Genomic DNA, 17,896 nt, shown 5'->3' with positions numbered 1-17,896 from the left:
AAGTAACTAGTCACAAAATTTACCGAAATTTCTCAAACCTTTAAAACACGTTTTTCAATATAAAAAATTAAAAACTTTTAGAACTGATTCTAATGTGTTTTAAAAACATCCCAAACTCATAGAAAATCAACTTGCTTTTTAATTTAAAGACAAGAGCATTAAATTAAAAAAAATCTAAGATTACAATTCTAACTTGTCACAAAATTAGTAAACTTTCGAAAACGATTTTCAAGCTCATAATTTTAAAAACATGTACATGCTAATCTTTGACCATAGCTCTGATACCATTTGTTGGAATCGATCTAGGGTTTGAGAAAATAATTAACGCTTCGATAAGCGGCGGAATTTTAAAAATTTTCTTTTACAAGTAAAACAGTTTTTACTAACCTAGACAAGTGCAAGTACATGTAATTAAAAACCAATATGAGCTAGAAGTTTACTAACCTTTCTTGAAGCTTGAACTTTGAAGAAGCTTGTGGAAAGTTTGCAACGCTCGTCTCCCCTCGCAGCACGTCTCTCTTTCTTTCCTCGGCACCTCGAGAACCCACGAAAGTTTCTATCACTAAATCACTCGAAAAGAAGGAATCAGTGATTGGGCACTTTTAAACACTACGACTTAAGAACGAGTCTCGAAGTCGCAGAGCTAAACACTAGGTCGAGTGAGGACCTAGGTGCCAAGACAAGAAAAATCGAAAATAAACTTAGAGAGAGAGAGAAGAGGGGCGGCAACCACAAGTTCTAGAGAGAGAAGCTCTCAATCTCTAACTTATGTGGAATGAATGGAATGAAGGGAATGAGGCCTCTAATTATAGGGGAGGTTTTACCTTCAATAAGGTAGTTTCCTCTTTCATTGAATATCACATATTCATGAGCAAATATTGCTCTCCTTCCCTTAGAGTCACTCGGCCAAATAGGCTTCTAGAAGCCCTTGGATTTGTTTCCTTTTTTGTTCCATTCCTTGCTTGTTTCTTGTGTTGGGCGCCTACCTCTTATTTCCCTTAGAGGAAATTTGTTTCCTCTTTTTCTTTTGGCAAGTATCTTCATACATTTATGCACAAAATATTCTCTCTTTCCTTGGGTATCATGGGCGCCTATTCTCATCTAGAAGGAGCTTCTAGAAGCTTCTTCATTTGTTCATGACAACATGAGAAAAGCCCATTAAGAATTTTCAATAAAATTCTTATGAAACGAAATTAATTCACAAGGCCCAATAATCAAGTTATGGCCGAGTGACATTAAGTCATCAAATGAACTTGTCAAAAAATTTATTGACATTCGTTTCATCATATGTCTCAAAAGACAAAAATACCCTTTTGACTATTTTCGTTCTTGTTTTGACTTAGCTTCCAGTTTAACTATTCCTATCGATGTGATTCGTGACAGTGACCTCATGGACCCAAATGAACAAAGCTTGAGCTAAACACTTGGACTCAAAAGTTCACAAACCTTTTCCAAGTTTAGCTTAATGCCAACTGACTCCACTAAAGAGCTGACACTGAAAATCTCTCGGTTCAAATGAATTTATTTTCTACTCAAGAATTCGACCTAATTATGATGAGCGGATCCACTGAATATTATCTATGTTTACCCTTCATGAATGTCATCAGCTAGTCGGGATTTACTAAATTACCATTTTACCCTTCTAGCTGTTATTTCCTCAACTCCTTTGTTGCTTGTGAATAAGTTAGAAACAATGTATTGACGAGGAGCTAACAAGTCACATTGTTTCATCCAAAAGAGTCAGGACTCAATTTGGACACTGGCCAGTTCATTTATTCACACTCCAAGGAACAAAGCATGAGGTGACATACATTGCATTTCAGCAATCTTGTACATGAATTCCATATCTATGAGAACTTCACAAAGTTACTCATGATAGACTCACAACTTAGTACTTCACCAATAGGCCTTGTTCGGAATCACATAGTGAGTCCGAACTTTGACTTTCTTAAATGAGAATACTAAGGTGTGAAATGGCATGTCTCATTTCAGGATTAAGGTAAGCATGATGCAATTCATACATAGTGACTTCGAGACATAAGAGGTTAAATGGTTTGTTCTTATCTTGTCTCTAGAAGTGCACTGGTCAATTCAGTACCTTCGGAAGATACCTAGAAGAACTATAGAGTCCCCAACTCTCAATGCCTCATAACCAGACATCATAGATTCTTCTAACAATCATACTGAGGTCAATAGTCCTTTGACCCTAAGATTGCGAATATATCGTTTTAAGCAAACTACGAAGAGTTTGTTCATGCAAATCTACATTTGTCTCTTCGTAAGTTGTTAAGTTTGTCTATGGACTAAAAGACTAAGGTTTTATCATAAAGCTTCAAACAAAGAAAGAATGAATGAACGTTTCAACTTTATTAATGAATAGATAGGCAATTACAAGCAAGAGTCTTCATGAGACTTTATTACATCAAATGTACAAAATAAAGACTACAACTCTTCTTGTGGGCACCATTGACAACACTCGTGTCGACAACAAGCAATATTCCTCTATTCGACTCTCAAGTCCTCGAGTCGATTCTCAAGACCACGAGCTGACTCTCAAGTCATCTTTTTTACTCTAAATCAGCTAATCGATTGGACTTTAAGTCTTCGAGTCGAATCTCAAGTCCTCGTATCGACTTCAAGCAAGTCTATGAATTGACTACCAAGTCCTCGTGTCGACTCAACTCAGTTCCTCAAGTCGAGTACTCGAGTCGACACTAGTTCGAGATTCTTAAGTCGAATATGAAGTCATTGAGTCGAATCTCAAGTCCACGAGTTGACTTTCAAGTCCTCGAGTCGACTGCGACATCCTTGAGTAGACTCCAATTCAAAATTCTAGCGTCGAATCTCAACTGTTCGAGTTGACTCTTAAGTCCTGTATCGACTCCAAATCAGTTCCTCAAGTCAACTGTTAATTCAGTTAAATCTCAAGTCCATAAAGTTATTCTCAAGTCCTCGTGTTGACTCCAAGCAAGTTCACGAGTTGACTCTCAATTCCTCGTGTCGACTCTAACTCAAGATTCAAGAGTTGAATCTCAACTCCACGAGTCAAATCTCAGGTCCACGAGTTGACTGTCGAGTCCCCGTGTCAACTTCATGTCAAGTCCTCGAGTCGACTCTAATGTCCTCAAGAAGACTGCAATTTGAGATCCTTGAGTTGACTATCAAGTCCACATGTTGACTCCAATTCGAGATCCACTAGTCGACTCTCAAGTACTTGAGTCGAATCTAAAGCCACAAGTCGACTGTCAAGTCTTCGTATCGACTGGAAGTCAAGTCCTCGAGTCGGCTCTGACATCCTCGAGTAGACTCCAATTCGAGATCCAAGAGTCTAATCTCAAGTGCACGAGTTGACTCTCGATTCCTCATTTCGACTCCAAATCGGTTCCTCGAGTCGAATATAAAGTCTACGAGTTGACTGTCAAGTCCTCGTGTCGACTCCAATTTGAGATCCTTGAGTCGACTCTCAAGTCCTTGAGTCGAATCTCAATTCCACGAGTTGACTGTGAAGTCCTCGTGCTGACGTGTTGACTCCAATTCAAGATCCCCTAGTCGACTCTCAAGTCCTCGAGTCGAATCTCAAATGCACGATCTTGACTAACTGTTGGAGAAATATGGTTGGTATCAGACACGAACAATCGAACCAATACTCGTTTGTGTATAAATTACTTCTATAAAAGGTTAATTACGATTCTCATGTATTGAACAAGAACGATTGTTTCAATACCTCTTATTGGGTAACCAATCTATGAACGTTACAATATCTTTACAAATGCGGAATATAAGAAAATGGAACAATCGCTAATCTATAACGTAAACAATAATTACCAGGATACTCAGAATTATTCAACAACAATAGATTTAATATTTTGGGCAAATATAATCAACACAATACCATAAGAGGATTTTGGTTACATACCTTTCAGCCTAGCTACAGATCATCCACGCTTCTACCTTTGGATCTTCTTCCTATTGGATTCCTCAGCTGCTCCCCATTTTTGGATCGTCAATTCCATAATCTTCCAAGATGTAATCTCCGAAAACATAGAGACAAAAGTGTGATCCAACTCCTTACTCACCAATTATTTCAACAAGGTGTCGGAGTAATTCTTTTTTCTTTGAAAAGTGATACGAACGAATTTCTCCACTCTGGGAGGGGAAAAACGTTCACACCAAGAGTAGAGGGGCTACCAAAAATTCCGAGTGAGGAACAAGGTTGTGGGACGAATTTTCCACTACTCAAAGCCCATTATTTAAAGCTTTCTAGCTTACCCAAAATAGAATATGCACATACTTAATTTGATATGATCTTATACTACGTAACATGAGATATTTGCTCTATTCATAGACTATGCACATACTTGTTTTGATATGATCTTATACTACTTAATATGTGATATTTGTTCAATGAATAGAACAAATTAAATATCTTTAAGAATACTTTAATAAATAAAATATTCAGATCATATCTAATATTTATTTACTTATCATATTAGAATACATTAATCAGGTAACTGAATAATATAGCATATCTCCATGATGTCCTCAATAAATAACATAATTAATATTTTATTTGTTTCACACAATAAGATATATTATTATATGAATAGAATAGTAGAGAATATCTCCATGATACTCTCATAAATAATTACTATATTAAATATTCACCAAATCGGGTCATAATTAATATATAATATCAATTTCATATTTGAGAAAAGTCTCAATCTTATTGAGCTTTGATAAAATAAATCCAAGCTCCATGTACCTCTTGGTACACGCCTACCACAAGCCCTTTTGAGCCTTGTGTTGATTTAAATTTCTCTTTTACATGTCCATTTAAATCTTAGTAATATTTTGAAGTTACTTAACAATTAATAATTTACTCGTTAATACTTTATTAGGGATGCGATAGACATTGCATCCAAGTTGCAGTAGTGAGTGCGTAATCAATTATCTATTTATTACGAGTGAGTATCTTTATTAATCTCATCAGAGCCACCTTGGGGACTATGTACCTAGTAACTAAAGCTCTCATGAATGCGAATAAACAGATGAAATCTCTATTTTCTCTTATTCAATTGATTCAACACACCACAAGATGAACCGAGAGTACATTCTTCTTGTTACGTATTATATTTTACTTGATGTTCATGAGCATCCATTGATATAGTCAGTTCATGAGCTCAATCTTCCAGGTTCAACTCATATCGAGAAATGTCAATTATTTCGTTATACATTTCTTGATGCATATGAGCCCTACGCATCGTTACTTCCAGCGAAATACCATTTTGTACGTATTTAGTACGAAAGTGCACGCAATCAATCATTTCTGGAATCAACCCTTAGGTGAGTGAACATTGATCTTCTTTCAGGAAAGAGATTCTGTATATGTGAATCAATTTCCGCTCAGATCATATACCGAGCTCACAAGACATAAGTATTTAGGCATCTATATCTACCCAGTAACAAATGAGTCAAAGAACCCGGTTAGACATCCTAAAAGTCCGTGACCACTTCAAGATATAGATCAAGTCTCAATGTGACCATCATAGCGACCCCAGTTTGTATTTCGTAGTGGTTCCTTAAATGAGACATAACCAACCAAAGTCTGTCCAGGCTGTATAAAGAACAATTATGCAGAATGCTTCCCCTAAGTGATCAACTTTTCACTTATGTTCCACGAATGTGATTTTCAATTATAATTGGGGGAATCAATTATAATTGAAAAAATACATTAAATATTAAACTAAATGAGGTAAGATTTATATTGGAAATAATTGAAATTATATTTATTCAAACAACTCATAGACTTGGAAAATTTGAGTTTTTGTAGTATTTTAGAAAATAACCATGGATGGTCTTGTGTACATTTTCATCTAAAATATGAGTAGAATACTTACGTTTTGAGTTTCTAGTATATATGACATTTCAATATAAAAAATAGTCTTGAAATTGCATATAGTAGTGTTTTTTTTTTAAGTAATGACAAGAATAATGTGTCTAAAGGCATTATCATCGTTCTTCAAGTTCTAAAAAAACATTTTCTATATTTTTATAAAACAAATATTTACCCTTTGAAACAAATAATTATTTATAAAAACAAATATTTATAAAAAAACGTAATCTCAAATAATTATTTACTGTTTCAAAATGCACTAGTTTTTAAAGAATATAAAACATCAAGAAACTTCGATACAAGTTCAATTCGCAACATTTACTAAAGTGTATAATCATAGATTTTATAAATGAAATAAGCGTATATTTCTCTCTCATAAATTAAAAAATGTGTAAATCGTGATCTAGGCCTCAATTTTTTTATAGACTTAGTGTCAATGCGAACATCTTGATGAGACGATTATTGTCAAATATCGTGGCTATTATAGACTTGTTTTAGGTGATACGTGGTAAATTTCAAACTAACCATGGTTATGAGTGTGCACGATCCGGTCTCTAAACCGGATCATTTTGACCGATTTAAAAAAATTTAGACTTGACCAAACCGTTTTAGAACGACCTTATATGGTTTAACTATTTTGAATATTTTGTTTAATTATTTCTTTTTGTACGAACTTCATTAAATATTAGCAAAAACAATAAAGTTGTATAATAACATAAAAATATACTAATTAATATGTCCAATCTAAATTATTTTGTTAAAATATCTTATATTATTAAAAATTAAGACGTATCCGGTCTACATTGTTTTAGACCGGCCAACATATTTGGATCGAACCGGATAAACCGTATTAAACTAGATCGACGGTTTGAAAATCGGTGATCAAGTACGTCACGATATTTCCATTCTTTTGAACACTTATCGTAGTAAATGAAAAAAATAAATCAACTACACAGATTTTTAAGAAAAAAATAATAGAAATTTATTTATTTTTTAATGACAAAAAGGACCGTCAAATTTAACTTTAACTCGTAATTTTTCCAAATCAGAGTTAACACAACAAGGCCCACAATGGGCCCCCAAGGATAATAGCCCAAGCCATCAACGGCCCATAATCTAACACACAAAACACCCCCTTTTTAAACCATTCCCCTCCTTTAACCAAACACACACACACTCTCTCTTCTCTCTCCCTCTTCTTCGCCGGGAAATGGACCCGCCCTCCGCCGCAATCTCCGGCGACGATCTCGCCGACGACTTCGAGAGCATAAGCTTCAACTCAACCACAACTACGGCCACCGCCACAACCACCGCCGACGCAAAACGCAGCACCAGCTCCGGCTCCGGCTCCTCCTCCTCCGCCGCGTCCAAGACCCACGCGCCGCCCTCATCGGACCCGCGGTGGCGCGCCAGAGCGAAATCGTACCACGGCGGCGCCGATCTCGGCCTCGGCGACCTCCGGTTCGTCCACCGCCTTGGCAGCGGCGACATCGGCAGCGTCTACCTCGTCGACCTTAAAAGCTCCGTCGCCGGCTCCGGCGACGGCCGGCTCTTCGCGGCCAAGGTAATGGACCGGAAGGAGCTGGCGAGCCGGAACAAGGAGGCCCGGGCCAGGGTCGAGAGGGAGATTCTGGAGACGCTTGAGCATCCGTTTCTTCCCACGCTTTACGCCGCCATTGAAACTCCGCGGTGGTCGTGCCTCGTCACGGAGTTCTGTCCCGGCGGCGATCTCCATGTTCTTCGCCAGCGCCGCCCTGGGAAGCGATTCGACGAATCCGCCGTACGGTGAGTCCAATCTTTCTCCATTAATTACGGGTTTGCCACTGGGATTTCGCTTTCATGATCGTTGATGGTTTTCGTGTTTCTATTTCTGGTCTCACTTGAGCTCTCTCCTACAGTTTTTCCTATTCATTTAGGAAAGTCTCTTATATTGCTTTATTACTTTTATCTATAATATTTACGGTTTAACCACTGGGTTTCATTGTCATGATCGTGGATGATTTCTTGTTTCTATTCCTGGTCCGAGTCTCACGAGAAGTTTTCGTACAGTTATTTTTTTAATGGAAAGTCTCGTATAGTGTTTTATTACAAAAATTATAGGATTTTTAATTACTACAGTGAATATTTTGTTTTCTAATGAATGTTGTATCGGGTTTGGATATAATTTAAAAAAGCTATATATATTCAATTATTTATTTTTAATAATAAAAAGAATCGAAGTGTGTGTGATTGAGAATGATGCATTTTAAGGTGTGTGGGGTTTCGTTTCGTGATTGGATTATATATTTATATTTAATTACAAAGAGTTTTTAAAGAGCGTTAGTTGGGATGTGGGGTCCACTGTATATATGGGATCTCTCGAGCCCACACCCTTTCCGGGTGGGTCTCTCGTGCACCCGATCACCTTCGCGCCTATGACTTTGCATTTTATTCTTATTCTTCCCTTATTATTATTATTATTTTTTATTTATTTTACTTCTCTCTATTTTGTCGTCGAGAAAACAACAAATAAATTTCATGAAATTCGGTCAGGTTCGTATTAAATTCATTGCTTTATTTGCACATTTAGTCATTTGAAACCAATCCGACTTCCTCGAAATCTGTCCGTGTAATTTGGTTTGTTTTAATTCGTACCCTATACGCGTAGATATACGGAAAGAGGGAAGCCAAAATTTATGTCTCCTTATATTTTTTCCATATATTTTTATCCGAAATTTCTTCTGTTTCGCGGGATTCCTGGGGGTAGTACTACTACTAGTGCTTGGTGTTTTCAGCTTTTTCATTTTTCTTTCCTACAAATATTATTTCTAAAAAATAAACCCACATTTAATCCACCGTACAAATACAATAAAACCATCACCTCCTCTATATCTTTAAAAACATCAAAACAAGAAACGCAAACGCAAGCTCAAAATTCTGTATTCCAGTTGGACCAACTGTATTTTCCATCTTAAGTGGTCCCCACATTTATCTATTTTTCTACTTATAAGTTATCACATGCAATCATAACTCCACATGCCAATATTTACTCGACCACGTAAATAAAGTTAATCTAAGACAACACCAAACGTCGGTACCGATAATAAATCAATTCAATTCATTATTTTTTATCCGGTGATTCCGGTTTCAACTTTAATTATCATTATTATGAAACAAAATCCTAATAATTTCATGTAAATAGCAAAAAATCTTGGTATAGATTCCGAAAATTCAAAACTTGAGCTGGCGGATGTATATAATTATGTGTAAGAACTTAAAAAAAAACGTTGATGCCGTACCACGAATGAATGAATGAATGAAGTTAATTAGTTGTTTTGTTGATGATAATGAAAGGTTTTACGCGGCTGAGGTGATAGTAGCGTTGGAGTACCTGCACATAATGGGAATAATCTACCGCGACCTAAAACCGGAAAACGTGCTGGTCCGATCCGACGGCCACATAATGCTGACGGACTTCGACCTCTCGCTGAAATCCGACGGCTCAGCTCCCACGGCGGCCCACATCCTGACGTCCTCGGACGCGGACGCCGTGGGGCCCGCCACGTCATCCTCCGCGGCCGCGTGCATCCTCCCGAACTGCATCGTCCCGGCGGTGTCGTGCTTCCGCCCGAGGCGCCGGCGCCGGAGAAAGAATCACGACTCCGCCGCCGCCTCCGGCCAGTCCACGTCAGCGTACCCGCCGGAGATCGTGGCGGAGCCGGGGGACGTGAGGTCGATGTCGTTCGTGGGGACCCACGAGTACCTGGCGCCGGAGATCGTCTCCGGCGAGGGCCACGGGAGCGCGGTGGACTGGTGGACCGTCGGGGTGTTCGTGTTCGAGCTCTTCTACGGCGTCACGCCTTTCAAAGGGTTCGACCACGAGATGACTCTGGCCAACATCGTCGCGCGGGCCCTTGAGTTTCCCAAGGAGCCCGCCGTCCCGGGCCCCGCCAAGGACCTCATGGCCCAATTGCTCGTCAAGGACCCCGCCCGCAGGATGGGGTCCGCCGCGGGGGCTTCCGCGCTCAAACGCCACCCGTTCTTCGCCGGCGTCAACTGGGCGCTCCTCCGCTGCGCTGCCCCGCCGTTTGTCCCGCGTCCCGTCGCGATCTCTGACTTCCTCCCCAAGGAACCGCCTTCCGCGGCTACTATAGAGTATTACTAGCTCCTAATATATATATGATAAATTTGTTTAATAAAATAAGAGGTTTTTTTTTTTTAAATCTTTTCCACTAATACGATTCAAATTTTTTTTTTTTTTTTTTTCACATGATAAATTGTTATTACACGGGTTACGTATAGGAGGAGGATAAAAAAAAAGAGAGCAAAAAGAAAATGTTATGTGTACAAGTTTGGTGTCACTCACTCTGACGTACGCGTGAAGAGAAGAAAGGTATTAGATGATGTTATGTGAGCATGTACAATGTAAATAGTTTTGTGTTCTGATCTAATACATCAGTCACATTTTTCCATATCCATGATCCTCGTGATGATCTTCAAGATGTCACATTTATGGGAGAAAACAGAGAAACCGTGTTTGTTTTGTTCTTTTGTGGAACACAAGTCGTATATCTTTTTTCTTTCTTTGTTTCCGGGGGATATTATTGAGGTAGTTATAGTGATTAATTAATATTAATGTGCGGGGATATAGTATAGTTAGAGCAAGTTATGAGTGAGGAGAGAGGGTAAGTGTTTAAGTGCGTGGTCCGAAACCGGCATGGCACATGGAAAGAGGAGCAATTGGTCTGGTTGTTGACCCAAATAATTAGGCTTCAATTTAGATTAGTTGTTCCCTCTTTAAAATTGAACGGATCAAGATCTCAAAGCCCCACACCCACATGCATTTGTATTTCTACGCAATTACTGTTAAATAACTTATTTAATTGAAAATCAAAATGGAATTTCCCAGTGTTGTCATTTTTATATTATATATTCTACAAGCCACTTAAGCATAGATTATAAAAAGGTAGACCTGCTCATTTGGGAAACGCTTCTAAAAAAACATTTGACTTCTCAAGTCTGATGGGCTTTGATTAAAGTACATAACTGATCCAGATTTGTTTGACTTTAAGCGTTGTTTGGGTCACTATTAACTAGTTAGTCGAATGTCACATTAGACTCCCTAAGACTTACGGGGAAAAGAATTCATAGAAAATGTCTATACACACCAAGGATTTAAATACCATTATCATTACCGTTATGAGGTTCATAATTTACTGGTAACCCTTGATATCGTAAATGAATACAGGGAAAAACAGGAAAAAAAAGGAAATCGATACCGTTGAACTTATCGTTACCGTTGAGAAATACCGTATTTACCGAGAAAAATCCAGAAAAAAATATACAAAAAACATATAAACTACGTAGGATAAGATTCATAAAATTAAAAATAGTGTACAATGTTTCAACATATTACCAAATTATAAACACAACAAAAACTAAGTTCAATAGTACAAACCAAAATGATAAAGTTCAACACAATCCACCAAATATCATAATTCAACAAATTGAATATAAAAGGAATATAAATGACTAATCATAACGACCGTATACAACGGTCATACAGTAATCATACCAACTCATGTAAACCTCGCATCTCTGCTTGTACTTCAGGAGAGACTTTTTCATAGAATTTGGCACTCTTGGTTGGGTCTACATTGGCTAGGTGATTTTTCACTCTCGTGATCCCGCCGCCTCCCATAATGTGATTGCAAAATATACATTGGTGGACGCTACTTTTTCCGGGCACGAGTGTACATTACCTCCTAGCTAGGTCGGGGGCCAACATTCTTGTAAGTTGTAACCTACAAATTAACAAATCACCTTTAGTAAATTAAATTAAATTAAACTAACAATAATGAATCATATTCACAAACTCTAACAGATACACAAAGTCTAACATATTCACAATACTCTAACGTATTCCCGGATCTAAACTAACATATTCCCGAATCTAAATGAAAATTTAAAATAATTCATACCAAAGTCTAACATTGAAAATAAGTCATAAGAATTTCAGTATAAATCAATAAACAAGTTCATCATAATCATAATCATCACTAACTTATCAAAAAATTACAAAATAATTCGGATTAATTAAAAAAATTTAGAAAACATGAACACAAAGCCTAAAATTGAAAACAAGTCATAAGAATTTCGTCATAAATCAATAAACAAGTTCAACATAACCATAATCACCACTAACTAATAAAAAAATTACAAAATAATTCTGATTAATTAAGAAAAATAGAAAACATGAACACAAAGTCTAAAATTGAAAACAAGTCATAAGAATTTCGTCATAAATCAATAAACAAGTTCAACATAACCATAATCATCACTAACTAATCAAAAAATTACTAAATAATTCGGATTAATTAAAAAAATAGAAAACATGAACACAAACTCTAAATAAACACTACCTTCATGTTCACAACTACCAATTTATACTTAATCTTCAAGAATTATCAAGAAATTTCTAAAATTAAACTAAAAAATCATCAAAAAAACATGAAGACGTCGGGAAGCTCACCGGGAAATGTGTAAACCGGTGGATCTGATGAACTTTGGCCTTCGTCGCGTCGGGAAGATGACGGCACGGCGTGATCCGGGCGGGATTGCTGGAAAAATGCTCTGGCTCGCGGCGAAATTCACAAGACCTAATCCGACTCATTTCTAATTTTTTTTTTGGGGTTTCCCGGGTTTTAAACCCGATTTTTTCTTATTTTAACATTGAATCGGACCAGGAAGTGGGAACCGGGTTCCTGTCTGGTTCCCGGTCCGGTTATCCCGGAATCACCGGAAAATTCCGGTTTTGCACCTGCCGGTGTCGGGGACTTCAAAAAAGGGGGAACTGGTCCGGTTCCCGTCCGAGATTTAAAACCATGATACACACTCTAGCAAAAATGAAAATTGAGTACTAACTAAAATATAAAAGGACTTTAGACACAACTCTGAGATTGCAATTCCTCAATTCAATAGATGCAAGGGGTATGTTTTTGTGTAAATAGTTGGAAGTAGCCGTTTTTTTATAATTTTTTTCAATATTAGCTGTTGAACCTTGTAATTTTCATAAATAACCGTTTTCAATAATAGTAAACCAGATTTCACTAACAGTTAACTAAATTTCAATAGTTGTAGACCGAATTTCAATAACAGTTAATCAAATTTCAATAGTTGTTGATCATATTTCAATAACTATCATCATATTTCAATACATTTTAACCAGATTTCAATAACCGTTACTCAAATTTATTAATTGTTGATCATATTTCAATCATTGTTGACTAAATTTTTGAAATATGAAGGTATTTTTGTCCGAAAAAAGAGAAACGATTACTGGTGAAATGTTTGGAAAATATAAAAAGTGACGCATATACTAGATTAGTTCTGAAATTTTTCCTTTTTTTTTTTCTTATACCGTTGTTTCCGTAAGAGAATGACGGAGAAGGTTTGACGAAGCCTATTTACAAAATAATAAATATAAAATAAAAATTCGCATCTATGCAATACCGTGGGATTATCAATTATCGGGATTGGTAATTTAAAGTCGTAATCATTTATTCAATCACCCATCTCAATTTTATTATATTATCTTAGTATATTTGTTACAAAGTCACTCCAAACATATCTTATAAATATTTTGTTTGTTGCTCTATAATATGTTACGTGTACAAAATAATATCTATGTTAAAGATATAAATTATTACATATAATTGTAACAGCAGTTATGCAATGGGACCAATGATACTGAGTAATTTTGAATTTTAAAATGAAGATTATCTTGACGTACAGAGAACAAAGATATTTCAATATATTTGGCTGGATAAAGTCGGAACACAACAAGCAGAAAAAATAGAAAGGAAACAAGAAAAGAAAAGGAAAAACGAGCAAAGAGAGAGGTCATATAATAAACAAAAGTCAGAGGAAGACACAAACATGAGTACATAGATATGAGTCATTAGACTCATTACCACAAACAGCAGACAAACCAACCAGAGAGAGAGAGAAGAAAAAAAAAGACACAATGCTAGAGGACAAAATGCGCTCTCGACTTTAGAACCACAGGCTTAAGAAGAACCACCCAAAATCCAACCCCAGTTGTCACCGAATGGCTTTCTTCATTTAATAAATTTTATATTCAAAATATCTGGTGAAGCAGAGAGATCATAGAGAACTCAGGATAATGTCACATTTTGATTATTTCATGCAAGAGTCCCACTTTGTTGGTCAGTTTCTGAACTTATATAGCTATCTACTGTTGGTTTGTTGCTTATGTGATCTCCTAATTCTGTTTCTATGGTTGGACTTTGACGTTGTGCTGGCATGACATGTTTGCTTGTGTTGGGTCTAGCGAGGCCCAAATAATTTTGGGTTGTCATTCCTGTCAATTTATAGGCCACATTAGTCCATGCCAGCACACTATTCTTTTCTGTCCTAGTTTGTGAACGATTCGCTCAGCGTTTTAGATTCTGTTAACAGCGGGCCAATTGCACGGTTAAAAATGAGGTAATTGCTTCTAGTGATAGTAGGTCTTGATTATATTAAAACAGTGTGTTTAAAGTTTTTAATGTAAAAATAAAAATAATACTTTTTAAATTATAGATTTTTATTTTTTCTGATGTGTATAGTTTTTTTAAATTCGTTTAGAGTGTTTTGGGGTTTATTTAACTTTATTTTCTGTGTATAAGTTCATTAATAAGGAAAATAGCTGTTTGTCCTTTGAGAAAACACTATTTTTTAAAGGATTTAAAATTACTACTAGTTTGAAAATGTTGCACTCTAAAAATGCTATTTTCGTAATTTTCCCGTTAAATTTGGTTAACCGAATTATGGGTCACTGTTAACTGTGATCTACAATACCAGTTAACCTTAACCGCCAGTTTATCAATTACATTTTGTTAATAATTAATAGCAAACTTGATTATTACTAATTATAACAAAAATAATATCTTTTACCAAACTTAAATATTTTTAACTGTACAATTTTTTAAATTTTTTTTTTTAAATTTTTTAATTTTTTTTTTTAAATTTTTTAATTTTTTTTTTTGGTTTTCTTCTAATAACCATCAGACAAGTCCCTTAGCATGTGCTAAACTTAAGTTGCATACACATGACTTCCTAAAAAAACATCTAAAAAAATTAAAAAGTGCAGCGTCCATCAGTGTCAAAGATAGTGAATAGAGGAATTTTATGACATCTCTTATATATTCCTAACGTAGAGATTGACTCATTTCTCCACAGAATACATGACTTTTATCGAGATAAACATTGCTGACTTGGTCACATTGGTCAATGATCTCCCAAACCCTGTCAATTTTTTAGAGGGCTTTTTTGACAATCCAACAACAAAGTCTATCATGATTCGTTTCCAGTTTCCTTCAGGAACTTCAGTTGTTTCCAAATTTCCTACTAATCTCTTGTGCTTGAATATTATAAGTCAAGCTCTTGCTCACAAAGTCAACCGCGTTCATCTTCATTCGATATTACCATAAATGTTCTCTTAATTCTTGATACATTTTTGCAACTCCAATGAGGACTGAATAAGGATTGTTGTTGGATTCAATGAGTATTTGTTGTTAGAAATAAAACAACAAATATTTATAATATGGGAAAGAGAGTAAGTGTACATGGAAAAAGTAAAATAAAAAAAAATTAAAACTAATTATTATTTTATTTCATAACTAGATAAAGAAAAGAAACCAACAAAAATAAACTTTAAACCGGAAAAAGAAGGAAAGAAAATTGGAGGAAGTTGAGGACTGTTCAACAGTTTCCTTAAAGCTTATATTGCTCTCCCACGGGTGTTGGAGTGGTGATGAACGATAAGCCTCTCAGGATATAGCAACGTTGAGAAAAACTTTACACCAACGGTACTTTTCCAGCGAACAAAACTTGAAACAGAACCAACCACCGACTACAAAGGAAAACAAAACAATTTCGGGAGGAGAAGAAAGTAGAGAGAATTCGATTCGAGGTGTGTCTGAATGAGAGCTAGAGGACTCTATCCATAGCCTAATGTCAGATAGTGGTTGTTAATGCGAAAAATCACACCAAAGCAATCACGACAAATTCGTGGTTAAAAATGGGTCGATTTGAATTTATAGATGGGTCTCAATTCTCCGTAACAAGACTAAATTTGATCTCTCTAAGAATTAGAAATTAAACACGTAATTAAACAAAGACGAAACGCAGGATGTAAGATTAGCTCGGGGCTATTTGTATTAAGATCACTCAAGAACAGTACAGAGATGAGAGTTTGATGATAACAATAATCAAAATGAAAGTAACATGTCCGAAATGGGCTTAATTGTAATATATTTATAGTCTGAAAAGACGAGGTTGTGAGCTCCGGGTTGCTCGAGACACGTCGTTTGTCAGTTGGAATTCATTATTGTGTCTCAGGACACCTGTCATTGGAGACCTATTCATATGAGAGGCGGTTGTGGATTGATCTGGCTGACGAGCCTTGTATATCCAGGCCTTCAGGGGGCGGTTATCTCGAGCTGGAATTTAAATCTATTGACGAGCTGGCGCATTATCGGAACTTGCTAAAGAAAAATGTATGGGCTTGGGCCCAATTAATCTGTACTGGGCCGAATTCCTCTTTCGTTAGATGAAAGATGAAGTCAAACATCAACAGTGGCTATCTGATTTTAAACCAAAAAACGTTCAACCATTATGGAATTTTAATACATTAATGCTCATTACATAGCAATAATACCCACATAAACATTTTTATCTACTCTGACCATATACACAACCATTTATATTCTTTCAGGAATCAAGATCGTTGCTATTAATGCTTACAAACGTTTTTATTTAATTTCAAAAGTGCTAGTTGTGGAATAATAAAAATTGAAAGTGAAATTTGTAATAAAAAGATAAAGGTTACTACAAGTCCAAGCCCGGCTCGGCTCGGCACGACATGACATGACCGACCGACCGGGCGGACGCTGGAAGAGGCGCGTGCACGTGTGTGGTGGACTTGGGCTTCCCTAAATCATTGACCATCTACGAAACTGGATCAACCCAAACCTTTTCGCACAAATTAGCTATATAAGCTCTACCATTTGTCATTCACACTCCTTGTCGAACTCTTGCATTTAACTTCCTTCACGCACAATAAATGTGTTTCTTTAAGCATACTTTGAACATCAATTTCTCATTCATAATAACTCCGATTTTGGCAAACTCATAACCGATATTATACCCCTTTCAACATGGAAAAATAATACGAAAAAATTACTCGATTCCGTTGAGTGGACCCCACTCAAATATTTTCCTAAAATCACAAGCCCACAAGATAATAAATACTCTTTATTATCATAATTCTTCGCATTATTCCAACATTTGTTTCATAATACTCTCCTCATGAGGCATGCACACTCGTTCGTTAGACTATAGAATGTCCACATTGTTTAGGAAAAAGGTTAATAACTAACATTCTTAAGCTCTTTCCTCTATCTTAGGATGGTTAGATCGAGTTATTGCGCTTTTTATATTCCATCAAAGAGCGTTAACTGGATGGTCATATATGCCAAACTACAAATGGTCATTTTGAGCTCTAACTTGTTGATCTCTTCTTGAAGAGGTAGAGACACAACTTGAAGTAACGAGGCACTAACATCTTCCTTTCTTGCAATCATAATCTTTGAGTAGTTCTAGTTAGGTACGTTGTCTCATATTTAGCTTCTTTAGAGGAAAGATGTATTTCAAAAATTGTGGTAGGTGTAGGTTTTATACCTCACTCCATAAAGTGAAGTTTGCCAAATTTTATCGGTGACGACCATTGTAACTAACTCCTAATCATACATGTGATAGTTATTCTCATGATTCTTGACTTGTTGGAAGGCTTAGGCTATCACTTTTTCCATAATAATTAAGACGACACTCATGCCAATCTTGGATGCATCAGTGAAAATAGTCAAGGAGATGGCATTCGTTTTAACTCTTGGAGTTCATGCTCTTATTTTTTGGTCCACTAATACTTCTTCCGTTTCTAGGTCAATGCACTGAGAGGGA

The 17,896-nt window shown here is 36.4% G+C and overlaps 1 protein-coding gene across 1 annotated transcript; it reads left to right on the top strand.

The window, feature by feature from the left end:
* The first annotated feature begins 6,913 nt into the window (after positions 1-6,913).
* LOC149378938 (Protein kinase superfamily protein) lies at positions 6,914-10,346 on the top strand. Its single transcript, XM_089603151.1, has 2 exons — positions 6,914-7,678; positions 9,227-10,346. The coding sequence occupies exons 1-2, from the start codon at positions 7,104-7,106 to the stop codon at positions 10,035-10,037; spliced, it is 1,386 nt and encodes a 461-aa protein (XP_089459277.1). The 5' UTR covers positions 6,914-7,103; the 3' UTR covers positions 10,038-10,346.
* The last annotated feature ends 7,550 nt before the right edge of the window (positions 10,347-17,896 follow it).

Source organism: Urtica dioica, chromosome 12 (genome assembly GCF_054948205.1).
Source record: "Urtica dioica subsp. dioica isolate 48M chromosome 12, U.dioica_male_clone48M_v1_H2, whole genome shotgun sequence".
In the NCBI taxonomy this organism is placed as follows: Eukaryota; Viridiplantae; Streptophyta; class Magnoliopsida; order Rosales; family Urticaceae; genus Urtica; species Urtica dioica.
The sequence above is the reverse complement of the archived record's forward strand: the minus strand, read 5'-3'. Positions and strand labels throughout refer to the sequence as shown.